The 27,724-nt window shown below is 40.2% G+C and overlaps 1 protein-coding gene across 1 annotated transcript; it reads right to left on the reverse strand.

Annotated features, from left to right (window-relative positions):
• Positions 1-856: 856 nt before the first annotated feature.
• Positions 857-27,482, reverse strand: Oprk1 (opioid receptor kappa 1). The gene is made up of 4 exons (XM_090338817.1): positions 27,320-27,482; positions 26,620-26,928; positions 11,812-12,164; positions 857-4,342 (listed from the first exon to the last, which is right to left on the reverse strand). Exons 2-4 carry the CDS (start codon positions 26,874-26,876, stop codon positions 3,810-3,812), a joined length of 1,143 nt encoding a protein of 380 aa, XP_090194943.1. The 5' UTR covers positions 26,877-26,928; positions 27,320-27,482; the 3' UTR covers positions 857-3,809.
• Positions 27,483-27,724: the final 242 nt, after the last annotated feature.

Here is a 27,724-nt window from a genome sequence, read left to right on the forward strand (position 1 = left end):
ATTTCACTAAACAAAACATATTTCACTAAATAAACATACAACTTTGCTACACCCTTTTTTTAAGGCTCTCATTTGAAAGCAGCCAATATATTCCTTTTTTTATTTGGTCCATTATTTATGTCCCAGGACTGGGTGAAAGGACAATAAATTATCAGATCTAAGTTTAAAACCTTTCATTTTTCAATAATATACCACCAAAGGAAACCATTTTCTTAAGATATATTTGGAAAGCCCTTGATTTCTTTCCCCCAAATGATTTTTCAGACTACATTTCTTCTTCAGTATTAAACCTTGAGTTTACCCTCAATTCCTGGCCTAACAGTTCCTCCTATTTTCACAGTCAATCTAATATGTTAGTCCACCCAGTTAGAGTTGTGGGTTCTGTTCTCACAGCTCCTCATATCCTCCTGCATTGCTCTGAGCGTTCTCTGACACTCCTTACATGGGGAGATAGCATTCATGCAGTCAATCTCAAGATGAGTTCAGGCCTCAGACACAGCTGGAAGTACTGTGGGATAGAAAACCTGGAGCCTCAGGAGAGAGCAGATACCTGCAGGGTGATAGGTCTTTGATAGATGCATTTTTCTAGAAGCATGAAAGAATGGTCACATGCTCAGGGTCTTGGAGCACAATGGGGGTGGGGGCGGGAGTTTGGCCTAGTGGTTAAAGTGCTTGCCTAGCAAGCATGAAGACCCGGGTTCGATTCCTCGGTACCACATACATAGAAAAAAGCCAGAAGTGGTGCTGAGGCTCAAGTGGTAGAGCTCTAGCCTTGACAAAGTCCAAGGACAGTGCCCTGAGCTCAAGCCCAGGACTGGCAAAAAAAACAAAAACAAAAACAAAAACAATGGGGAAGAACCAGCTCATATGCCATATAAAGCCAATGAAACCATTTGGTACATGACAGAGACAGAGAGGTAATATTTCTTTTCAGCTTTCCTTAGTCCTTCTGTCTATATTGTTAATTTTGCATAACTCAAGAATGATGTTCTAAACACCCACTTGGCCCTCAGCCAAGAAAGGTTCCCCAACTTTAAGTGATATTTTTCCTGCTGTACATGACTCACCTTACCCATTTTATAAAACAGTGCTCTAAATTTATATTGGAATCTTTTCTCCTCCATTAGTTTGAAGAAATCAATGTTAAGAATGACCAAGGATCATACTAGCTCAATAGCTATGTATATATGACCATGTAGGATGCTAAGAGAAATGAACTCTAAGATATGGAAACAAGAAATTTTTCTTTGTTGTTTTTAATGTACTGTGTGAAGTTCTTTTTTTTTCCCCTTGGGTTTATCCCATGTTGTCACTGTATTTGATTCTGGGACCCTGTGTCTTGTATATATGCTTATCTGAATTAGGGAAGGGAAGAGGAATCGCAAAATGGTGAGACAAAGGACAAAGGGTGAACCAATGAAATAGCGATACTCACAAGACACTATGTTGGAAATGAACTGTACAACTTGAGGGATTGGAGGGGAGGGAAAGTAGGAGAAAGACGAGGGAGAGGGTAACAATGTTTGACAAGAAATGTACCCACTACCTTACGTAAGGGTGACCCTCTGTGCATCACCTTGACAATAAAATTAAATAAAAAAAAAAAAGAATGACCAAAGAGGTTGAAGGATCACACATGGGCATTAAAACTAATCCCTTTTTTTCTCTCTATCTCTCTCTCCTTGGACTGAAAACTCATACAGGAAGATGTGGAGAACAGATACTAGACTCTAGTAATGGCAAGGGATTTTAGGAGAACATGTGGAATGAAGAGAACATTCTTATAATATTATTCCTTGATGGTATGAACTCTATTACATGTTTGGCCCCCAAATAAGAATCTACCAAGGAAATATCCTAGCTTTCATTTTTCCATAAAGAAGTTTTGTATTTCTGTCACTAGATTTGTACATAGGCATCTCTTTTGAATGATAGCCAAGTTTTTAAGTAATTCATACAGTCTCAATTGCTATTTAAGCCATTTGTGTTTATATTCACAGACACAAGCACAAGTGCTCATAAGAATGTCAGTAAAATTGAAGAAATACTCAAAAGAACATTCCTTTTTCATTTGGAAAAATCTTTGCTTTATGCCATCTGTGTTAAGTACTATGAATGCCTAAAACAGAGACAAACATGATTTAAGCAAACTTCTCAAGCCACATGTAAAACCTAAATATAAGGCTTTGTTCCCAGAAAGAGACAGGCTACTCACTAGAGAAAAAGCAGCGGGCGAGCTGAAGTCACAGAAGTAGTGGGGCGTGTGGTTAGATAGGTCCACACATTAGGTAGATGATTAAATGTCAAGGGGTGATGCTCTAATAAGATGAATGCTTAGAGATGGGTGTTATTTCTAAATTATCCCTCTCTTGTTTGCAAGAAAATTACTGGAAGAGCTATTACCTCTGAAACCACAAGTTTCAGGGGAAAGAAGAGGGGATTTATATGTCATCTAGAAGTTTTAACAAAATTATCCTAAATGTGCTGTTTAGGAGATTACCCTCAGCAAGAACACCCTTTGCAGAACCCTGTGGAGGTTATGTGGTTATGTCTGGGCATGAAATAACATGACGTGCTCATCCAGTATACACTTAGGATCAATTCCTCCTCCTGTTGAAAGTCACAAAATAATACCTCAAGTTGCACATAATCAAAATATCTTCCTCCCTGTAAAATAGGCAGAATCTGTTAATAGCTCTGTATTTATAGAGACAAACAAGTGATTCTGCCAAGAATACAACCTAGGAATGAGTTCAGGTTTTACAGTTTCATGAACACTGAGTTCTGAGCATTGTTAAAATATGAAATGGTGTTCAGGGAATCAGGAAGAAGTCTTGCCATCTATGGCCAATTCCCAGAAAACACCTATGTTGCAATGCAATGTTACCATCAACTCTTAATACCTCAAGGGATATCACTATTGTGTCCTTGAGAAAATTCCTGGCTGGCAAGGAAGCTCATTCTTTATTTACACCTAGAGTAGTATTTACAGATGAAACTATGTACACCTTCAGTGGTGTTTAGGCCCCATTCTGCTTCTTGATATCAATCCGTCCTTTATGAGATGATTTCCCCAACAGCAGCCTAGAAAACAAAACCCAACCTAGCAATAGTAGTTTTTAAGACATTCAGCTATGTCAGAAGCCACGCTCCATATGTCAAAATATGTTCAGAAATGTCAAAGTGATGTTCTACCGCAGGTGGACATCAGATGCAGCGTGTATGAATCAGGAATTTTCTCTGCGCATGCGCATGAAATGCATCTCCATCCAGCAGAAATAGAGCTGGATGTGAGTCTTAGAAGCTGTTCTCCTTGTTGAGGTGGTTGTTATCGGTATTGAGCCAAACTATTGGCCATCACTAAGCTCCCAAACCAATGTTTTCTTTTCCTTTTCTTGTCAACAGAGATTTGCAATCACATAACATAGGAAGGCCACAGCAGTTGGAGAGGAACTAAATCTAGAGAGCCAGAAGAAAAAGACCTATTTCTCAGTTCATCAAAGGGACTAAGAGGGTTCCTAGCTTCCCTGCCCTGGAGAAGGGTTCCTTTTGTTGTTTGGACTCTTTGCACTCCTCCTCCTTCCTCTACAGAGGACTTCTTCCTCCTGCATCCTCTACAGATGTCACTTTTCCACTAATCTAGATTGCCAATGCAGCCTGTACCTTATGAATTCTGACCATGATATTTGTAAAAGTTGATGTTAAAACTAGGTCTTTCCTTCTCAAACCGCTGTAGTAATCTGGGTTAAGCCTAGGTCGTTAAGCTCTTCTTTTCCCAGAGAACAGTAAGAGGACATCTCCACGACTAGTCATACTGGCTTATTCATCCCATCCACATCTCTCGTGTAAGCAGGATCCTGAACTGTGTTTCTGACTCTGCTAGTACTCTGTCTCTCCATCCTCATCTTAATGGGGAAACAGAAGTCCCTAAAACACCGCTTGAAGTTTTCATCAAGAAAGGCATAGAGGATGGGATTCAGGCTGCTGTTAGTATATCCCAAAGCAATGCAGAAGTAGTAGCTGGAGAGAACAGCCGTGCTGTGGGAGGTGCTGCCCAGAGCCTCCACCAGGATGAAGATGTGAATCGGGGTCCAACAGATGATAAAGACAGCCACCACCACCAGAACCAGCTTAGTGATCCGACGAAGGTTTCGATCCTTCTCTCGAGAGCCCGAGAGGAGTCGCACGCTCTTCAGGCGCAGGATCATGAGGGTGTAGCAGACGATAATAATGAGGACGGGGATAACAAAGGCAAAGATGAAGACACAGATCTTCAGGAAGAGGTCCCACCAGTAGTAGTCATTGTCAGGGAACTGCAAGACACACTCGATGACATCCAGATCTGGAGGAGATGATCCAAAGCAACAAAACCTATTAGTGTGAGTATTGTGACGGCTTAGTGCAATAAAAGAGAGTTAGAATGCCTGAAATTTCAAAGGTCCAATCTGGAAGGTGTGTTACAAAAAATGATCCCATCATTGTGCATGAATCAATGAAGCTAGAGAACCACTATCTATTGGTAGCATGAACAATGCTATAGATATCAGATGGTGCTTAGCTAGTAAAGATGATTTATCAAGCTATAAAAGCTGATTTCACATTAATTGCTCGACACAGTAAAATTACTCAATTGCCAAATGGACACTTGTATTTCTGGGTATTAAAGGCTCTGGCAATGGAAATTAACATTCATTTGTAATAAATTGACTAAATATTTTAAATCAGTCCATTGAATTTAATTAATACCAATTTGTCTGAAAAAGATTCACCATCCATATGGGTCTCTGAATATCAATAGTAGAATCTGTCTAAATATGACCAAGGTACTATGATTGACTAGAACAACATGTTCATTATAATTAGGAGCATTGCTGAAATATTGAAGGAGAACAAAAAGAGAAGAAGGAGAAAAGAAGAGGAGTAAATGAGAAATAAACCATTATGATTAAGAGAATTCTAAATAAAATCAGACACTTTTTTTCATTTTTGCCAACACTACTATTTAACTCAAATAAATGGATATACAGTTACTAAGAAAACTGCTTGATTGGATCTGCTTCTCCTTGTTAATACTCCTTTGGAATGACATTAGTATTAAAAAGAGCAAGGGCCAAGATTAGTACCTCTTAAACTATGTTCATGTGGGTGGGTAGTCCAGCACTCTTCCTGTCTCAGTTGTGAGCACAGGCAGTTCGTTTCCTCTGCTCATCCCTTATAGATGAACATGACATGAACAATACCAAAAGTGTAATTTTTATCATAAAATATTTCATCTGAAAAAATATACTTTGTGGCTTATGTTTATATTTTTAGCTACTCAGGAGGCTTAGAGCTGCAGTATCTCAGTTCAAAGCTAGCCTGGGCAATGAAGTCCTAGTGACTCCATCTTCAGTTAACCAGCAGAATGCTAGACTGGAGGTATGGCACAGGTGACATAGTGCCAGCCATGAGCCAATAAACTAAGACAGACCTTGAGGTCCTGAATTCAAGTCACAGCACTGACACATATTTTTAAAATTGTACGATAGTAAGTAACCATTTAATATAGCAAAACAGCTCTATTAATAATGTTTTCTAAAACATGTCATGGAGATCTTAATCAAATATAACCCTTTAATAAAATAAATGTATCCTATTAGAATTTCAATTAGGCATATTTTAAAGTATGAAGGAAATAACCATTTTTTAGCATTTAGATATATTTTATTGTAATTAATGAAAGGGTTACATTATATTTGCCAGATAAAGGGTGCATTACCCTTTCTCATGGAAACAACCATTTTTTTGCCAGTCCTGGGCCTTGAACTCAGGGCCTGAGCACCATCCTTGGGCTTTCCTCAAGGCCAGCATTCTATCACTTGAGCCACAGCACCATTTCCAGCTGTTTTCAGTGTATGTGGTACCAAGGAATCGAACCCAGAGCATTGTGCATGCTAGGCAAGCACACTACCACTAGGCCAAACTCCCTGCCCTGAAACAACCATTTTTGATACCTATCAAAGATAGGTAGATTAGAAAATTTCATTTTATCATTTAACTACCAGAAGGAACCTTTGAGCAGTAAATGAAAGGCTCTGAAATGACTTGTAATTTTGGCATTCCATAGAGTCATTGCCCAAAGTATTATTACTGTGAAGGGTTACAGAAATTCAGTGTAAACTAGACAAGGTAGCATACACCTGTAATCCCAGAACATGAAGGCTAAGACAGGAGAATTATGAGTTTGAAACCAAACTGGGCTATGTAGTGAGATACTGCTTCAGAAACAACAAAAATTATTTAAAAAATCACCATTATCACAGATCAGCTTTCTCTTGAACTATGTTCCAGATCATAGAAACTCAATAAATAGGTGGTGGATAAGTAAACTACCTAATGGCAGCTACTTTTTTTTTTTTTACCAGTTTGTGGCAGGTAAATATCCAATGATGGAGTTACAAATATTCACAAGAAATGTCAGTGGCGCTGAATTTATACTGTTAGTGTAATAATGGCAATCAAACATTCCAGTTCCTGAACAAAGTGGGCATTTCAGGTTGAATTATATTACTTCAATTCGGAAGGTAGTCTTTCTTCAAATGCTAAATAATCTGTCTCATATATGAAATGTAGAAAAGTTGATATAATAGAAGTGAGCACAAATATAAAGGTTATCTGCTTGGCCAACGTAGTGGACTGGGGGTGGGTGGGAGCATATTGGGAGAGAATACTCAAGAAGCACGAAGTTATAATTAGATTACAATAATGGACAAAATAATATGTTGTACTTGCAATATCTACAGGAGAGGATTTGAATGTTCCTCTCACAAAGAAATGATAAATGTTTAAGGCAACAGATGTGCCAGCCATTCTGATTTGGTCATTACACTATGCATACATGCACTGAAATGTCAAATCGTATCCTATAAGTCCGTAAAATTATCATTGTAGATAAAACAAGTAGGCATTCTTTTCCCAAATAACTATATCTGTTCTTGTAACATAAGACCATATAGTATGATGCTAAATGAAAGGACCTCTAGGATATAGAAACAAAAGCTATATAATGAGTGTTTGGTGTCCTTAATGAACCATGTTATCTCTCAACTCTTTTGCTGTCCCTTGGTTATCTCATATTGTTACAGTATCTCACTTCGCTATCTGATATATTGGATATATTTGTTTTTTTTTTTTTTTAGTGGTTAAGAATAGTAGACGTAGGGTTTTATTTAAAAATGAAGTTAGGAAACCAGATAGTTTTAGAAAAAACATGGAATGACAGGCAAACAGACTGCATAGTTTCATATAAAAATTTTAAACTATGTTATAATAAGCAGCAGCTTGAAAGCAACCACAGATGTCAATGGATATACCTATATTGGATATATTTGTATTTGGTTATTTGAAATTGGATAGGGAAGGGGGGAAAACAAGATGAGGGGTGGGGGTGAGGGGGAGGGAAATGGGGACCAAGACATGAGAAAGGGTATCAATGTATGTGAATTAATATACCTTCTATCTGGCAAATATAATGTAACCCTTCTATTAATTACAATAAAAATATATGAAAAAAATCAGATTCAATATTTTATACCCATGGAAGAAAAATGTTGTGGGACAATTACACTCAGTATTGACTACTAATGAAAGCAGATGTTGATAAACACAGTAATAAATTCAGGCTTGTGAAGATCGCTCTGTTGGATTATATGCTAGCATGAATCCTATGAATTTCAATGCTAGTGAGCCCTGAATTAGCAATTACCTGCCATTGTCCTGGTCAACCAGGTGCCTTAACCTTATAAGGAGGCTCAGCCTTCTAAACTGAATGCTATCAGGGAGGCAGTCTTTCATCATATAAATAAAATCTGCTTTAAAACATATTTTTGCCAGTCCCGGGCCTTGAACTCAGGGCCTGAGCACTGTCCTTGGGCTTTCTCAAGGCTAGAGCTCTACCACTTTAATCACAGCACCATTTCTGGCTTTTTCTAGGTATATGTAGTGCTGAGGAATCGAACCCAGGTCTTTGTGTATGCTAGGCAAGCACTCTACCACTAGGCCAAACTCCCAGCCCCCTTTAAACATTTTTAAAAGAGAAAAACATACCTCCTATAAGCTTACTTTAATTTTTCTACATTTTTCCTTCTTTGCTGCGCAAATTTATCTTCCACAATACTGGTGAATATTCATCTCTATCAATGTCTTCTTGGAGAAAAGAAAACCACATCTATCTTTGTTTCCTCTTTTAGAGGCCTAATTGAAATCCATTCCTTCCAAGAAATCATTTCCTGACACAGATTAGAAGGAGTGTAGTGGTTAAGTGCACAAGTGTCACTGGAAATATAAAAATCAGTTCTTATTTGCTGTGGGAAATCACCCATCCTCTTTCATTATTTAGGCTGTGCTTTTCTTCCTCTACCGAGTGTACAGAGATACTATGGCTCTCACAGAGATACCATGAATTGGAATGGGATGCTCAAATCTCCACCTCAGAAGACTCTCCTAAATTTATTTCCCCTTCTTATAGGCATGATGAAGCAAAATCCCATGTGGAGTCAATCGTGTTTTAAAATGCTTGTCTGATAAATTGGAGCATTTCTTAAAATTCATCAAGTATAATAGCTTATCACTTGCTGTGTATGCAAAATAATTACTTTCATTTCAGAAAAGAAACAATTGGGTTTCACTTAAAAACAGCGGCCATGGGGCTAAGAGAGTGGCATGTGGTAGAGTGCTCGCCTACCATGCACAAAGCCCTGGGCTCAATTCTTACGCACCATACGCACATAAAAAAAATTGCAAGTGGTGCTGTGGCTTAAGTGGTAAAACACTACCCTTGAGAAAGCTTAGGACAGTGCCTGGTCCTTGAGGTCAAGCCTCAAGGCCAAAAAAAAAAAAAGCTATATGTCATTATATACATTTGTCTAGATCCATAAGAGTGGTCACCAAAAGTGACCCTTAATGTAAGCCAAGGACTCTAGATGATACTCTTGTGTCAAAGTACAGTCATGGGGCTGGGAGTTTGGCCTAGTGGTTAAAGTGCTTGCCTAGCATGCACGAAGACCCGGGTTCGATTCCTTGGTACCACATACATAGAAAAAAGCCAGAAGTAGTGCTGAGGCTCAAGTGGTGGAGCTCTAGCCTTGAGAAAAGTCCAAGGACAGTGCTCAGGCTCTGAGCTCAAGCCCAGGACTGGCAAAAAAAAAAAGTACAGTCATTGCTTGTGACAAATATACCACTCTGGCAGGGGTTGTTGCTAACAGAGGAGACCATGTATGTGTAGGGAAAAGAAAGGGTGATAAATGGGAATTTCCTGTTACTTTTCATTCAATTTTTCTGTGAATATAAAGATACTCTAACACAATTTCTAAAAACAAACAAAAATAAGCTATGCTTGTAGCATGCAAGATAAATTATGTTTTCAGCCTTTATTTACTTTTACATTATCATAATACTGAAGGTTGAACTCAGGGCCTTTCACTTGCTATGCAGGCACTCTGCTACGCCTCTTGAGCTACACAGCTAGCCTCTTTTTGCATTTGTTACTTTCTAGGTAGAGTCTTGTTTTATGCCTGGGCTGTGATTCTCCTACTTGTGCTTGGCACTGTACCCAGGCTCTGTGCTTCCTAAGGATGTAATAACCATTGACCCATAGCATTTAGCACTGGCTGACATCAAGTCTTACAATTGTTGTTGGTTTTTTTTGTTGGTGGTGTTTTTTTTTTTTTTTCGGTGATTCATGGGGCTTAAGCTCTTCAGCTCAAGGCTACCACCCTACCCTTGAGCCAAGCCCCACTTCCTGTTTTCTAGAGGTTAACTGGAGATAAGAGTCTCAGGTCCTTTTGTGCCCTGGCTGGCTTTGAAAATTGATCCTCAGATCTGAGCCTCCTGAGAAGCTAGAATTACAGGAGTGAGCCACAGCGCCCAGAGAGTCTTACAATCTTGTTTTGCAAGCTAGTCTTGATCCCTGGTGACCTCTGATCTCTGCTTCTCAAGTAGATAGGATGACAAGCTTGACTTGTCACATGTAGCAGTACCTATCCTTAAGTAAGGCCTGGAAAATCCTTGCTATTCACTTTATCTGTCAGTATTTACAGATACAAAAAGCTCCCCGAACATTTAGTTACCTGCCAGAGCATTCAATAGCTTTCTTTCTTTCTTTCTTTCTTTCTTTCTTTCTTTCTTTCTTTCTTTCTTTCTTTCTTTCTTTCTTTCTCTTCCTTCCTTCCTTCCTTTCTTCCTTCCTTCCTCCCTCCCTCCCTCCCTCCCTCCCTCTCCCCCCCCTCTCTCTTTCTTTTTCTTTCTTTCTTCCTTTCTTTATTTGTCAGCCATGGGGCTTGAACTCTGGGCCTGGGCACAGTCCCTGAGCTCTTCAGCTCAAGGCTACCGCTCTACCACTTGAGCCACAGTGCTACTTCCATGCCTATGCTGGCTTTGTACTGTGATCCTTATATCTCAGCCTCCTGAATAGTTGGGATTACAGGCATGAGTCACCAGCGCCTGGCTTTTATAAACTTAAAAGTGATTCTTTTTCTGTCTTCCCTTAGTGAATTTCGATATGGGTAAAAAATACACTACACGTCCTCATTTTTTATTGGTAAAACAAAATTCAGTACTGCTCATCTTGGTTACAAGGCAATCCCGTGCAGAGTTTAAACATCTTGACAGCTAGGTCAACTTAACTAGACCCTCCAAAGGTGGGATGGAAGCAGCAGTGTACTGGAAAGCACCCAAGGAATTCTAGGCGCCATCCAGAGAAATACAGGGTAAACATCCTGTGAGTACGAGGAAAGAACTGACACATCCAAAAATGTAATGGGATTTGGTTTTCTTATCTGTAACTCCCATACAGCTGTAAACCTGGGTTTGAATAGCCTACAGCCAAAGGAGCTGTCAAAATGATGATAGGACTAGCATTGAAGGAAAAGGGAGACAGAACCAGCATGTTTATAATGATTCAGTCTCTTAAAGAGAAAGGAAATGTATGTCCTGCAGTTGCCAGGATCTTGTATCTTTTTTTTTTTTTTTCATTTTTTGCCAGTCCTGCGGCTTATGCTCAGGGCCTGGGCATTGTCCTTGCTGTTTCTTAAGGCTGGCACTCTACCACCTCAGCCACAGAACCACTTCTGGCTTTTTCTGTGTATGTGGTACCCTGTGAATTGTACCCAGGACCTTGTGCATGCTAGGCGAGCACTCTACCACTAGACCACACTCACTGCCCCACCACCCCAAAGATTCTGTTGCTGTCATTAGAAACAAGAAATTATGGTGCACAGCTTGATTTGGGGGCAACTGGATGGCTTGGTATTCACATATCTCTCTTTCTTATCTTGCTACTCTCAAAAATATTATTAAGATCATTCTTTAAATCAGTTTTGGTTTTCCAAAATGTTAATTAAAATATAAATATAGAAAAGTCCGTGATCTCCCAAAATGTGTTCTGAAAAATCTAGTCACTCCAAGTCTTCCATGTGGACAAAAAAAAAATCAGCAAAGAATTCACTACAGACTGCATTCTCATCTTGGAGATTCACAATTCCTCCAAGTTCTGAGAAGCCCTTCCAGAATCAGAAATAGATTGGGAATCTGTGTTCTGATGGTGTAGTTCTGTATCATCCTGCTTGGATTTCAGCATTACATTTCTATTTTTAATGGTCTTCCACATACACACATGTATAACGTATACACATATATACATATATATGTGTATACATATATGTGTTATACATATGCGTATATATATATGTATATATTCTGGTCATTCTCGAAGACAAAGTTCACATACTTAGAAGTTGGTATTTTTTTTTGTAGGATGAAAATGCCCATTCTTACCTTCCCTGACTTTGGTGCCTCCAAGGACTAATGCAGATATGCCAACAGACGATGACAGAAGCCAAATACAGATATTGATGATCTTTGCCTTCAGGGGTGTCCGGAAGTCCAGAGCCTTCACGGGATGGCACACAGCAATGTAGCGATCCACGCTCATCATGGTCAGGGTGAAGATGCTGGTGAACATGTTGTAGTAGTCGATGGAAATGACCAGCTTGCATAGAACATCCCCAAAAGGCCAGGAATTCATCAGGTAGACGGTGCTCTGGAAAGGCATGGTGGTGGTAACCAGAGCATCGGCCAGTGCCAAGTTAAATATGTAGATGTTGGTTGCTGTCTTCATCTTTGTATAGCTGAAAGACAAGAAACAAGAACGTTTCCCTCCACGTGCCAGTTAAACTCATAAGGGAAATGGGGTTGTAACAAGTTTTGGCTTATTCATGTTGCTTATTCACACACATTTTCTTTACCTAAGCATCGAGTTGGTCATCTGTAAAAGGACTGTTGTAGACATTAAGGGTAGTAGGAAAAATGGACAAGAATGTAGGACTTGGTTGAATTTTCATTTTAGTGTTTTGCACAATTTTTTAAATTAAAATATATACGGAATCAAGCCACTTGAGGAAATGAGTGGGGCTGGGGGAGATGGAGAAAAAAATGAAAGAGGGTGACATTGAGTAAGATGCATGGTATTCGTAAATTGACTTGTTGAATTGAAACTCCTTTGTACAACTACAGATAATAAAAATATCAAAAAATAAATAAGGACTATCACATAGACACACAGGTGAATATACACATATGTCTTGTAGTAAAGGCGATTACTGCTAATTCATTTGATTCTATCCAGAGTTGCTTGATTTTAAGCAATTTTTTAAAAGTATGTCTTTTAAAAACAATTATATAAAACATTTTGCAACATTGATTATTGTAATTATTCAACCTTTTGAAAATGCAAAGTGGAATTTTAAAATCTGTCCAATTGAAATAGCAAAACACAATTAGGTGTGTTGATTTCTGTTTGCCAGCTTGTCACTAGCTTGTCATTTAAGTATATTATATAAATAAAACGTGCTGTGCTCTTCACTTACACAGCACATGGAAAAGAATTCTGTCATTCTCTACTTAGTCTTGAGAGATATTAATGGTACAAACTTTTATCTTTCAAAGAAGAGGACAGTAATTTTCTTTTCTTTCTTTTTCTTTTATTTCCTTTTTTTTTTTTTTGCCAGTCCTGGGCTTGAGCTCAGGGCCTGAGCACTGTCCTTGGACTTTCTCAAGGCTAGAGCTTTACCACTTGAGCCTTAGCATCACTTCCAGCTTTTTTCTATGTATGTGGTACCGAGGAATCGAACCCGGGTCTTCATGAATGCTAGGCAAGCACTCTACCACTAGGCCAAACTCCAGGCCCCAGACAGTAATTTTCAAGATAAACCAAAATCCTCCTCCTCCTCCTTCTCCTTTTTCTCTTCTTCCTCCTCTGTCTTGGTGTCCTGGAGCTTCTGTGCATAAGGTTAATGCTTTACCACTTGAGCCACAGCTCCATTTCTGGCTTTTTGGTAGTTTGTTGGAGATAAGAGTCCCATGGAGCTTCCTACCTGAGAGTGCTTTGAATCATGACCCTGGGATCTCAGCCTCCTGAGTAATCAGGATTACAGGCAGCACTAGGCTGGATTCTTATGTGCACGTGGGGGAAGAGGGGAGAGAAAGAGAGAGTGTAAGCTTGAACACAAGGCTCAGGGACTGTCCCTTAGCTTTGTTTGCTCAAGGCTGGTGCTCTACCACTTGAGCCATACTGCTATATCTGGCTCTTTTTTTTTTTTTGCTAGCTAATTGGAAATAAGAGAGACAGAAAGTTTTCTGCCCAGATTGGCTTTGAACCTCAGTCTTTAGATCTTAGACTTAGGTGTAAGCCACCAGTGTCCAGCAAATTATTCACTATATGAGGTTTAGCACAATTCTATTTCCACTTAAATGTGAATTAAGAGAATGCTTCCTCAGAAATTAGTTTAGTTAAACATTCTATATGACCTCCCCAAGTTTTCAGAAGCCATATATCGTTTTCCATACATCTCAGATTTGTAGACCTTATCAAAATTTATCCATGCCTAAATTCAATAGCAAAATTCCACGAGAGAAATACCTTTTAACATGTAGAGATCTCCTTGGATGAAGAAAAGTGTGATATGCACTCAGCCAGGCTGAATTTGAATCACTACATGAGCTGATTCTTAGTCCTTACTACTACCACTAATAAACCCCAAGTTGGGAATGATGAGATAAGGTAGGAAATGGCCAGACTCAATGGATCTGACATAGAGGATATACTGTTGCTCCTCCCCATTGAATCTGGCTTAATTTCTTATTCAAAAATGGGTACATTATAAAGACTAGCATTAAAGCCAACACCTGTCAGTTTCCATTTTAATGCTCTGTTAACAAAGGAGTACTTTAATCTGGGAAGTATTTATGTTAAAGTAAGTTTGGCTTTTATGCTCTTTACATAAATATTGTTAAATGATCTATGACATTAAGAGAAAAGAAAGAAAAGATAAAAGTTAATAGCATAGGATTTCCAAAAGCACAGATAATTAAGCAAGTATAATTACTGAGAAGCCAATGTTTCCGATGAGAAAGATGAAAATATAATTTATTCAGATATAATATGCTTAAAATGTGACTATGTTTGGAAATACACCTTACAAAGACACCTTTTACACTTTTAATTTTCTCCCCCTCAACACCTAGATACTAACAAAAGTTGCATCAGGAAGTACTCTTGATATGAATTCTTACATTTTGTCACCCTCTGAAATACTGGTAAAAGTTAGACATAGACTATAGTTAATCTACAGCTGCATTACAGTCTTTTTCCCCCTCCAACTTAAACTTTCCATAACAAATAGTCAAGATAATCAACTCATACAGTTGCTAATGATGGCTCCTTTTTTTGGAGGCCCTAGTTCACTATTTATTGTCCCTGTTGCTTTGGGACTGTTGTAAACAGATTGTCAAGTCAGAAGCACATGATAGAGCAAAACCACCCACAGGGGAAGAGTTATGGAAAGGACACTAAAGTCCTCCAATTCCCTCCAGGGTCATACCCCCAATAACATAAATACTTCCCACTAAGCACCATCCACTAAATATTCCATCACCTCTCAGTAGCACCAAGCTGCAGACTAAAAATTTAACATTGGACTTTTCATCATCACTCAAGACCCATAATCTAGTTAGGGTCAGCATCCCACTTGAGCATCAGTTTCCCATCTATAAAATGGAAAACATAATATTTACCTCATAAAGTTGCAGAGATAATTAATGAAAATGACCTTATCCAGAGAATATGTCTAATTTGTTTCATGCTTCCTAACTCCTCCTCCTCTTTTGAGGGCACAATGGCACATGAAACAGATGGAAATACACTTTCCAGGTAATGCTTGTCATTATATATACCCAATTTAGCTTACACATAAATAGAATAATATATAAAGTTGATAAAATATAACATGAGTCTTCAGTCACATATTAAGCAATAACTTGTTGTTGGCCATTTACATACTTATAACAAAAAGATGTATGATACTACATATGACCTAAACTTATCAAGAGTTCTGTCATCAGATCTCAGAATGAAAGATATAAATGTGACTAGTATCATAATGACAACTTACTTTGAGTATTTCCCTGCTTTATGGATTTTTATCTTATTTATTCCTCACAGTAACTCCAATATGATGGGTTTTAATACACTGAGTCCATAGAGAAGAATTGCAGAAGTTTCTTAAAAATCCTCAAAGTAATAGTTATAAAAAACTGAACAGAAATTCAAACCCCCAAATTTAAGACTAATACTTATATTCTTATATCTCTGTTCAACATTTTCTCATTTATAAAATTCCATATTTTAATATCCATATACCTATTTTTTCTTTTATTATGGACTAATGTATAGAGGGGTTACAGTTATATTCACCAGGTAGTAGGTGCATTACTTCTCATACATTGATACCCCTTCTCATGTTTTTGTCCCCATTTCCCTCCCCCCACCTCCTCCCAGTCATCTTGTTTTCCCCCCTTCACTTTCCCATCCTTGTACCTATCTTTGACATTTTTAACTGCGCTTGTAGTTGAGCTTTATATTAAGGTGATTTCCTTCTGATAGCTGAGGAAAATCGGGTTCAGGAAATGCAGAGAATTTGGTAGTCCAGGTAGCTGAGTTGGAACCATGGTGGGAGAAGCTGGAAAAGGTGTCAGAGACGGGCCCTTGCAGGAGTCTAAAAGCCCAACTCATAACTCTACAGTACTGGAAGAGGAGGCCTCACAGGTATAATCAAAATTAATGAATAACTTGATACCGACAGCTCACACTTGTTCTCCTAGCTACTCTTAAAGCTGATATCTAAAGATTGTGGTTCAAACCCAGCCCAGGTATGAAAGTGGTAAGACTCTTACCATCAATGAAACACTGAAAAGCCAAGAGTGAAGAGCTGTGCTGATTGGTAGAGTACTAATCTTAAGTGAAAAGTTAAGAAACAGCACCCAGGCCCCTAGTTCAAGCCCCAGCAATCACACACACACACACACACACACACACACACACACACACACACACACATACAGACAAACACACTTGCACACACACAAACGAATAACCAGAAGTTCAATTTGCTGATAGTCTTTTTTTATTTTTGCCAGTCCTGGGGCTTGAACTCAGGGTCTGAGTTGGGCTTTCTCAAGGCTAACATCTACCACTTGAGCCACAGCACTACTTCTGGCTTTTTCTGTGTATGTGGTACCAAGGAATTGAACCCAGGGCTTCGAGCATGATAGGCAAGTTCTCTTCCATGAGGCCACACTCTGGGCTCCTGATAGTCTTTTATGTGGTATACTAGACTGCATCTTATGAGCATTTGAATCTAAAACAAGATGCTTTTCCTCAGACAGAGTCTGTTTGAGTCCTTGGGTATTTATTGTACTCAACCACAGCAAAACCTTTGACAATCCTATTCACTGTAGATCCACTGGTGCAAAACCACGTAAGCTTTCATGGTATGATAGGAAATAAAATTGTTTCCCTTTTCATCTACAATGCTTTGTAAAAATTCACAAGCACATCAAGCAAAATGGCACCATCTGGGTGGGAAGCTTTGGCTTGTGTGGAAAGCTGGAGGTGGTCTGGCAGCAATTGGTAGCACTTTTTAGCATACACATGGCAGGAGCATATGGCACTAAAAGAGCAAAGCCCGGGAGCTAAGCAGGATGGTAATACAAACCTAGAATCCATAGTATAGTGCTCTGGACAGAACTCAAAAGACAGGCCAAGAAGAAGAGTCACATAGGGATCTCAGGTGTGAACCTCAGCAAAGGCTGTTTCAGGAAGCTCGAAATACCCCCCTAGGATATTTTAATTCAAGCCTTCTTTTTACAGAAGAGAGGAGGGATGGCTTCTAAATCAGCATTCACAGGCATTTGTGTGATGGTGAGAGAAACAAACTCATCTGCTGAGATGTTAGGATTCGATATCCACCAGAGAGAATTTTGAGGAGACTAAGATGCTAACTGCTAGAATTGAGGCACAAACAGGAGGAATGTGGACAGGAGGCTGTGAATTCAGGGGTCTCAGAGCTTCAGATTCCCTATCTGTGCCTGCTGGATTCAAATCCAGGCAGAAACCTTTAATATGGAGGTATATTGCTCAAGGTCATATATTTTTTCATTTCATTTTTCCAATCAGTAACTTCATTTTGTCCCCATGACAGTAATACAATAATTCATGAATCATGATGACTGATTGCCAGCCTCCTTTCAGCTTTTTTGATTGCTGTCCCTTTTCGCTTTTCCATGCACCATGCCCAGGTTGCTGTTCGTACATCCTCTTTCCACCCTTTTAGTTCCCTCTTGTCTATTCTCTCTCTCTCTTTTTTTTTTTTTTTTGCCAGTCCTGGGCTTGAGCTCAGGGCCTGAGCACTGCCCTTGGAATTTCTCAAGTCTAGATCTCTATCACTTGAGCCTCAGCACCACTTCTGGCTTTTTTTTTCCTATGTATATGGTACCGAGGAATCGAACCCGGGTCTTCGTGCATGCTAGGAAAGCACTCAACCACTAGGCCAAACTCCCGGCCCTCTGTTGTCTATTCATTTCATCTTTTCAACATGTCCTCAGAGTGGTCTAGCCCATGGATAGCAATCTGTTGCATTGGAGAAGGACTGAAAAGTAAATGCAGCATATAGACTGTAACCTTTCAGAGTTTTAAACTGAGTCCAAATTATAATGCCAACTAAAGGGATACACAGATGAGAAGGATCTGAAAACAAGACGTATTTTGGAAAGTAGAGAACCTGGCAGAACCTTGAACTTTGAGATCACATTGGACAAACAGAAGGGCCTGATGGTTAATACACAGGGGCTAGAAAGGGAGATAGTGAAGATTCTTTTTTTGTTGTTCACAGACACAGCTGAAAAGTGATGAGGCTGTTGTATGGGAATTGTGGTATTGAGCGAAGAAGAACCTTAGACTCCAGGAGACAATCTCATTAAGCACTGACACTGTTTTAGGAACTTTATGTTAACTGATAAAGTTGTCATGATGATTAAATGACATATGCATAAAATGATTTGGCACAAGGCCTGCTCCTGGTAATTGCTCAGTGGAGGCCAGCCACCACTGCCACCTAGCTACAGCTACTGCTGGTGCCATTAACTGTCATGATTAGTTACCTTCCAGCTCATAGTATAAGCCCATAAGATGACATGAATCCTGCTTTTTTTCTGAAAAGGAAAAATCTTCCTTCCTTCCTTCCTTTCTTTCTTCCTTCCTTCCTTCCTTCCTTTCTTCCTTTCTTCCTTCCTTTCGTCCTTCTTTCCTCCTGCTGGTCTCCCTTCCTCTCTTCTTTACTTCTTTCCTTTTTTCTTGTTTCCTTCCTCTTTTACTTTGTTCTTTCTTTCTTTATTTATTTATTTATTTTTCTTTACCTGATGTAGCATGTAGGTTACACTGGACTTGAACTTTCAGATCCTCCTTCCTCAGCCTTCTGAATGCTGGAAGTATAGTCATGTGCCATCTAACCAACTATACATCCTGAATACATACAATATTTGTGAATTAAACTTCAGTTGAGCTTGGAGTAGAGGAACAAACCTCTGGACTCAGGGCAATAATGCTGTGTCCATGAACACTCATCAGTTCTAACAAACACCCCACTTACTTAGAGGGATATTCAGCAAGCGAAGGACTGACCACGAGAGGGTAAATAGTATACGGAAACTCTATACTTGCCATTCAGTGTTGCTATGATTCTAAAATTGTTGGTGAGTGGAAATAAGAGGTTATCTATTGTATTGTTTGCGGTTATTATTTTTTCCTTTGGTTCGTTCCCTTTTGTCATTGTTTTTTATTTCTGTACCCTTTGTCTTTTATAGAAGTTTATCTGATTTGGGGAAAGGCAGGAGAAGCATAGAAATTCTGGAAGAAAGAATGAATCAATTCAGCAGTGATTCTCTCTGGACACTGTGTTGGAAATGAACTATACAACTTGGAGGAGAGAAGGGTGGAGGAATGGGAAAGAATGATGGAGTGGGTGACACTGTTCAAAAAGAAATATCCTCATTGCCTGACATATAATTGTAATCTCTCTGTATATCACCTTTAAATTCTAAATTAGAAATTAACTAATTAAAATATATATTAAATACAAATAAAATGATCTAGAACAATAATGATCATCTTGATGTGACTTCTCAACCAGGACCTAGAAACATGAATTTGTTTCCTTAGATTCTTCAACACTTTCAGTTCACAAAATTAGTTTGCAAAACTAATTCTTTAATATTACATGCTACTGAAATTATTTTTTTAATGAGAGGGTAGGAGGTAACTCATTTCTTAAGAAAGAAAATTCTGTCATTGTACCTAACTTTGGTAGTCCCTCAGTCTGTGCATTCTAAATTCGCATCAGGTCCTGGGAGTTCCCCAGATTTACTCTCCCAAGCACATGAGCAAGGGAGTTCCCTGCCATGAAGTCACAGTTCCCACATAAATAGATACCAATAACCACAGTTTCTTTGTATCAAAGTGATACAGTCTGTCCTGCATGGCTGTGACTAGGAAAGGCGATTCAACAGTGTCCCAGGAAGGGTTCATTCCTTCCTCAGAGTAGTTATAGCATAATGATGCCCTCTCTCGACTCCCAGCACTAATATTCTATAATATCCAGGCTCTCGTGTCAGGAAGAAACTCACTGTGTACACAGTGCCTAGAAGAAATCTGCAGGTCACCAAGTGGCATAGTGTTTCTTAGTGTGAAATCTACCTGGAGGCCTAGAAGCACATGGATATTCAAGTGTATTCTTCTGTCTTTCTATAGGCACACAATTTAGGGCAGGTCAAGCCACAAGCTGAAAGTAGAGGCCAAAGTTTCCCATTCAATGAAACTTTGGAGAGATAGGAAGGATGCCAGTAAGGCAGGGAGCAGAGTGAGTTTTACAATTGGACAGACTTGGGCTTGGATATTAGATTAGTCACTTAGCCAGTAGACAGACTTAGTCACTTAGACAGATATTTGGCCCTCTATAGTGTTATTTCTTTAGGTGAAACAAGCTGAAGCAAACCTCACCTTGATTTCACAGGTCTACATACTCAGAAGGTCTACAGGAACTCAGAAGATCATCCTTACAGTCTGTGTGGTCCTGATTATGTCATTCCTGATCCCAAGGCTTCCCTGATCTGCTGCTAGCCAGTTCCTTTGGGATTTCTCCATTTGTCATGTTTTCCTTATGTTTCATTTAAATTGATTTTGCTTAGCAAGTAAAAAAAAAAGGTTTAAACCAATGAACAAGCAGTAGATCAGTGGATCACAATTAGTTATATGCTCTTATCCCATTCCTAAAATCGATTCTGGCAAGCGTGGTAGCACACATCTTAGAAAGCAGAAGAAGGATGAGAGTTTGAGGTCAGCCTGTTCAACTTAGCAAGAGCCTGTCTTAAATAAAACAACAATGATGAACACAAAAGCTCTGTTTCTACATAAATCCTACTTATTCTAAGACATTCCCAGCATTCACGTTAAAGAAATACCTACTGGCTGATTTTTATGTTGAAAAACAAATCCTCTTCTAGAACTTCCTTTCTGAGTAATACAGTTCTGAGCCTGTATTATTTGTGCACTTGAGACCACATAAGCCAAACTTTAGAAAGGCAACTGTTCTACATATCATATTTTTTTAGGGTTTTAGTTGAGCATGGAGCCTCCAGGGACAAGAACAATTGAGTGCAACCAGAAGCTAATCTGGAGCAAGAAATGTACCAATTACACGGTCACACCAAGATATTGCTGCTCATGAGATACAGCAGGAAGATACAAAAATGGAGAGGGATTCTTTCTCCTTGGGGAGAAATAAACCCTTCTCGAAGCTAGTAGTGAGCCCCAAACCAGAGAAACTGTGAAGTCTACAGAATCAAGAAATTTTTTGTCTAAATAATTTTTTGTTAAAATTTAAGAGGTATGCTCTGGGTATATAAGTAGATATTCTCTCTCTCTCTCTCTCTCTCTCTCTCTCTCTCTCTCTCTCTCTCTCTCTCTCTCTCTCTCCCTCTCCCTCTCCCTCTCCCTCTCCCTCTCCCTCTCTCTCCTTAGTTTCCCTTCCCTTCCTTCCTACAGCTGTTTAGCTTCCTTAGAATGGTTATAGCAAGGATTCAGCCTTCATCTGTGAGCATGCATCCTGCAGAGAAGGAAATAATTTTAGCTAATCCACAAAAGCAATTGCAATGAAACTGACTATTTAAAGAGTTTTTCAAACATGTACAGATGACTTGAGAAATGAATGATATGCTCTAAATTTTTGAAGTTATTTTTGCTACATTGGCATTAAAGAAAAAGTATGATATTGATTCCAAGATGGAAGACTGGAAAATTAGAGCCTATTATTTTAATTTTTAAAAGTTCCAAGATAGGCATCTAATGTTCAACAGGGATAATAAAGTGGTGAATTATGCAGCTACCACCATGGTACCTTAGAATTTTTCAGAGGTTTGCTGGTGACATTAAGGACTGTAAAAGATATATCTATATCTTTATCCCATATAGGTAGGGCATAGATACAGATATATCTATATGGGATAGAGATAACCTATCTATATAGAATATAGATGTAGATATATTTAGATATTTATATAGAGATATCTAATATCTATCTAGCTATAATAACTACCTATGGATACCTAATATATAGACTTTCAAGTATCTATATATAAATATGATATATAGTATCTATCTATACCTATACATATACCTATACCTTTCTATATACAGATACAAGTACTTTGAGGAGGTAGATGAGAGACCCCACATGGAAGGTAGTATTACAGTCTGATCTAGGTCCTCTCCAAATCCGTGGATTGGAGTAATCATTTTGATTTCAGTGCCTCAGAATGTGACTATTTGAACAGAAGGCCTTCAACAAGGTAAATAAGGTTCATGAGGCCATAAGGGTGAACCCTAATCTGACACAACTGATATCTTTATAGAAAGAGGAGATTGGGGACAGTTGTATGCAGAGCTAAAACCACGTGAGGACACAGGATGAATACAGTCATCCATAAGGGTCAGAAAGAGTCACTGAGGCCCCAAAGAAATCCAACTTTGCTGATCCTGACACTTAAATCTGGGACTTCTTGCACCAGAACTATGAGCCAATACATTTCTGAGGATCCTGCCAGCACTGATGAGGCTGAAGTACAAAGATCAGAAGTTCAAGGCCAATCTGGGCGACATAACAAGACCCTGTCTCAATTTCAAAAAAAATAAAAATGAAAAATACATTTTGTTTTGTAAATCACCAAGTGTATGGTACTTTGTAATGGTGGACCTACCAAGCTACTTCAGGCAGATCTAGAAAATAATGTTACAGAACCATCCAAAAGGAAGGGCGCTAGCAGAATCTTAAAAGAGGGAGTGGTAACTGAAAGGAAAAGATATGGATTTAAGACTTGCCAAAATGAATCTGAAGAGTGGACAAAATAATGGATGAAGTCATTGAAAGAGAATGTGACTGTCAGTCAGATGTGTCACATAGGCCATAGTATAGCTCCCAGGTCCCCACACAAGCTGTGTTACTGTGAAGGCATTTTACAGATTTGATCAGAGTTTACAATTACTTGATTCAGCAAAGGAGATAGTCTTAAAACATCTGGCTGAGCCAGATCCCTCAGGAGAACAGCCTTAAGATAAGAGTTAAGGTTCATTGAGAAAGAGGAAATTCTCCCTGCAGAGGGCAGCTTCCTGCTAGCTTCACAATCTCTTAAGCCAATTCTCTGCAAGCAATCTTATAGTTATATTTCTAGTATTGGTTCCACTTCTCTGGCTAAACCTTGACTCCAACAGAGACTGTGCCAACTAAGGACAGAAGAGAGCTGAGGAGATGACAGAGAATAATTCTATTATATAGGAAACAACACAGGAAAAGGAGAAAGGGCAAAGAGAAGCCCCAGTGGAGAGTGAGAGAAGGAAGGAAAGAAGGAAAGGATCTGAGATTGGCCAGGCATGTCAAATGCTCCAGAGAAGAAAACATCAATTAGCTTCAAACTAGCTTCTGGGACACAAGCATAGACAGGTATAGTAAAGGATGTTCAAGGTCAGCACCAAATGCAGGGAACAGATTAATGAAGATGGTGGGAAGAGCCAAGGAAATGAAGAAGGATCTTTCCTCCACAGAGCTTACCTTCCCATGGTGGGCAGCAGGCTGAAAGGACCTTAGATAAGGGAACTCATAAAAATGGAGAGTTAGTGCATATTGGGCTTTTACTAGGATAAGAGATATTTGAGTATGTACGGGTACTGAGAGGAACAAGAAACAATGGCAGGGGGAGCTAGCAGATGGAGTAGGAAGGCTATAAACGAAACAGCAAAGCTCCAGCAGAGAAGGAGATTCAAAACACAGGAGCAGGAGTTAAGGAAAGTGACTTCCTCTGAGATGGAGCACTTGCTGTAGGTATACATGTGAGATGGGACTTAGCAATGAGACTCTTTGTCTCAGTGAAGTACTCTTCACGTTTTCTCCTTTTGAGACAAGATCTCACTATGTAGCCCAGGCTGGTCTTGAACTTGTGATCCTCTTATTTCTACTTCCCAAGAGGAAAAAAAAAACAAAACAAAACACTCTAGGAAAAGCTTGGTTCAGAATGTTTTGTTATTTTTTTTTAATCTACTATTTCCAGCATCAGCCAATGTCTTATTTCTCATTTAAAAAAAAAAAAAGAAAGAAAAAAGAAAAAGTGTGCTGGGAGTTTGGCCTACCATGCACAAAGACCCGAGTTTGATTCCTCAGTACCACATACATAGAAAAGCTGGAAGTGGTGCTGTGGCTCAAGTGGTAGAGTGCCAGCCTTGAGCAAAAAAAACTAATGGACAATGCCCAAGCCCTGAGTTCAAGCTCTAGTACCAGCACACACACACACACACACACACACACACACACACACACACACACACCCATGTTACAGATCCGCTAGAGTTAAAGCCTTTCGAAGTGGAGTCCAAGTGCTCATTCAAATAACAATAAAAAGGGTCCATTTGACATATAAGCTATTTCATGAGAAGGAAGAGAGCTGATTTTTTTTGTTTTGTTTCTTTACCTTAAGAACAACAATAATTCATTATATGGCTTATGTTTACATCATATTTTAAATGACGAGTTTAACAAACAATTGTTCAAGGGGGGAATCTCTAATTACAATCTCTGGGACTTAGTATTTAGAACTTAATCAAAATTAGGCTAAGGGTTTGTGTGTCATAGAAACATATCAATTTATGAAATAAAACATTATGTCTATAGAGTCATAGGTTTTTATGTCTATATAGTTATGTTTGTATTTCCATTACCATGTCCATAGCTTTGGGTATGCAGTTATTGAGTCCTTGCTCTTGTACTCTTTGGATTTAATAACCGCATATTAAGGATACCATGCGCCTTTTGTTCCTTAGGTCTTGACTTGTCTCACTCAACATGATTCACTCTAGATTCATCCGAGAGCTGATGTTTTTAATCAAGAATCCTCTTTTTGTGTAACGATATTTTATTTCCAACCTCATGACTTCTCTACTTAGATCTCTTAATAACTGTAATTCAGAATACAGTTATCTTCTCTTTGATTGATCTTCTCTCTAATGGTGATCAGCTCTGAGAATGCTATGAAAACTTTATTGTTAACATGTCCCTTCCTTGTCCCTCATTGACAGAATGTCTGTGAAATGCAGCTGGGCCGACTATGGAAACTGACAGTACCTAGCTACACACACTCACTTTGGTAGTTAGCTTTATGCTCTACATTTGAAGATATAAATGATGTTTTGTTGTTGTTTTTTAGTACTAGGGTTTGCACTCAAGGCCTCATGCTTGCTTCGCTAATTTTCTACTACTTGAGACACGCCTTCAGCCTAGCTTTTTGCTGATTATTTTGGAGACATGGAAATAGAATCTCAGAGATTTTCTGTCTGGGCTGTCTTTGAACTACAATCCTCCAGATCACCTTCTGAGTAGCTAAGAATATAGCCATAAGATACCAGCATGTGATTAAATGTTGGTTTTTAGTTTTAGAGAACAGATGAAGATAAAACATTTGATATTCCAAAGACCTACTACCTCCATATAGGTAAGCAAATAGTTATTTTTTTACAATGGTTTCCCAAGAGAAATACTTAGGCTATTGTAGATAATTCTTTAAAAATTCATGATAGAGGACTTGTCTTAAGACTAGAGTCAGGATAAAAATGAATAACAAGAAAAAAATTGGTCTTCATTGTTTCAATTTCTGGCTTGTATTCTCCCTACATGGGGTGGGGGGGAGGGTAATTGATCAAAGAAATGTAAGCTTTGTATTCACTCTCTTATTTCCAAAGCATCAGGTCTCTCGGATGCAAAACAAGTCTTCTTTCCTTCCTTGCTTCTTTTCTCCCTTCTTCCTTCCTTTTTCTCTCTCTCCCTTCTTTCCTTCCTTTCCCCTTCTCTTTCTCTCTACCTTTAAAAAAGAATCACTTCATTTACCAGAAAATTAATGTGCATGTAAATATTTGGAATGTCATCATAGGAAGGTGACATTAAGATTATACAAGGGAACAGAAGAACAAAAACTTATATTTTCAATGGTAGAAGAGGATAAAATAGTAAAGCAATGTTTGAATCCCCCCACCCCCAGCTGCAGTTTAGAAGATAAATGTTACATGGCTAATTTACAAGTCACTGATATGCTGAAGAAAGGAGAAGGCTGCCATATGAGCCTCAGCCACCCTAAATTGGCTTCTGTTTCATAAGCCATGCCATTGGTCTGATGACTCATGGGCAAGTCTGAATTGTGTCCAGTGCATTTGGTGGACTTCAAATTCATCTTCAGAAATATTTACAAAGGACAAACCGAAGTGCTCTCAACTGGAGCAGGGCCACCAAGCCAAAGGCCATGGCAAATCAACTGGTTTCTTCAGCGAGAGACTTTTGAACTTGGGGCCTGGACCCAGCTACTTTCCCCACAGTCTGTGGTCTGCACACTGGTACTTTGCCACACAGTTCCAGTCAGGACTTGGGGACCTGGGATCTACTGGGGTGCCCTTTGCTCCTGAACATCCCTAAAGACACTCAGGCAGCAGCAGCTCACAGATTTCCTCTAGCTGAGTGTCTGGAACCCCCAACTTCCAAACTCCCCCAGGAAGCCACTCAGGGAGAATTTCCGGAACCTTGCGGAGAAGGGAGTCCGGGTTGCTCAGACTGGCTCCGTCCCTGCCCCGCCCAGGCACAACTGCACCCTCAAAGCCACGCTCACCGGATGATCACGAACATCACCAGCGAGTTGCCCACCAAGCCCACGACGAACACCACGGAGTAGATGGCGGTGATGACCACCGAGATGGCCTGGGAGATGTGCGGAGACTCCAGCCGCGCGTCCTCGGAGCTGCCACTGCCGTTGTTGCTGGACTCGGCCCAGCCAGGGAATGGAGCACTGACATTGGGGACCAGGCAGGCACTCGGGGCACAGTTGGGGCCGGGCGTGTCGCGGAAGATCTGGACGGGGGAATCCATGGTGGGGAGGCTGCTGCTGGAGGGCAAAGAAAGGAGGTACCTGCGGGAGAGACTGCCAGAGACAGAGAGAGGGGGAGAGAGTGGGAGAGAGAGGGGACAGGCTAGACTTGGAGATGCAAACTTTGCCTGCGTGCTGGAGCTGGTGGTGAAGATGCAGACCTGGCCACACAACCCCGCCGCACACCCCGGGGGCGAGTGGGGAGCAGTGACCTCTCCTTGCGATCCCCGTTATCTGAGGCGCTTTTGGGGTGGCAGGCGGGAGTGGAGAGAGCTCGTGTGTCCTCCAGCAGAGCTGTCCCCTTCCCGGGCACCACCGACTGGTGGAACTGTCCCCAGATTAACTACCTAGGCTTCCAAGGATAAGGACCCCCACCCTCGCGCCCCTCGCCTCCAGCCAGCATGGAGCCATATAGCTAGGACGTATTCGAGAGCCCCGAGCTCACCCCTGGCTTCCCGGGTGGAAAGGAGGCTGCTGAACCGCGCGTCCCCAGCTCGTCTCCGCGCTCTGGTCTTTCTGATCGTCGCGGTGGTCGCTCGCAGCCCGGCGTCCCTGTCTGTCTGTCTGTCTGTCTGTCTGTCTGACCACAGTCACCAGCTCTGGCCCGAGGGCTCTAACTGACCAACGCGATCCGGATCCGCGTCTCCGCTGCTCCGCGCGCGCGCCGTGGCGCCCACTACTGGAGCCGGCCGCGCGCGGCGGGGCGCAGCGGGGAGGCGGCGTGCCGGGCGGGCGGGAGCGAGGGGACCCGGGCTGAGACCCGCCCACCCGCCCCGCCCAGTCAGAGTTGGCCTTGCCCCACGCCCCAGCCCTTCCAGACTTCCCAGAGGCCCAGCAGGGAGACCAGGCC

The sequence above is a fragment of the Megascapheus bottae genome, chromosome 9, assembly GCF_031878675.1.
Source record: "Megascapheus bottae isolate mThoBot1 chromosome 9, mThoBot2.hap1, whole genome shotgun sequence".
NCBI classification, from domain to species: Eukaryota; Metazoa; Chordata; class Mammalia; order Rodentia; family Geomyidae; genus Megascapheus; species Megascapheus bottae.

Bases quoted from the DNA above. Each gene is read 5' to 3' on its own strand.
- Oprk1 (XM_090338817.1), bottom strand. From the start codon at position 26,876: ATGGATTCCCCCGTCCAGATCTTCCGCGACACGCCCGGCCCCAACTGT. The intron at 12,165-26,619 runs GTGAGCGTGGCT...CTTGTCTTTCAG, and splicing joins GTGATGTTCGTGATCATCCG to CTATACAAAGATGAAGACAG. The intron at 4,343-11,811 runs GTAAGAATGGGC...CATCTCCTCCAG, and splicing joins AGGCACCAAAGTCAGGGAAG to ATCTGGATGTCATCGAGTGT.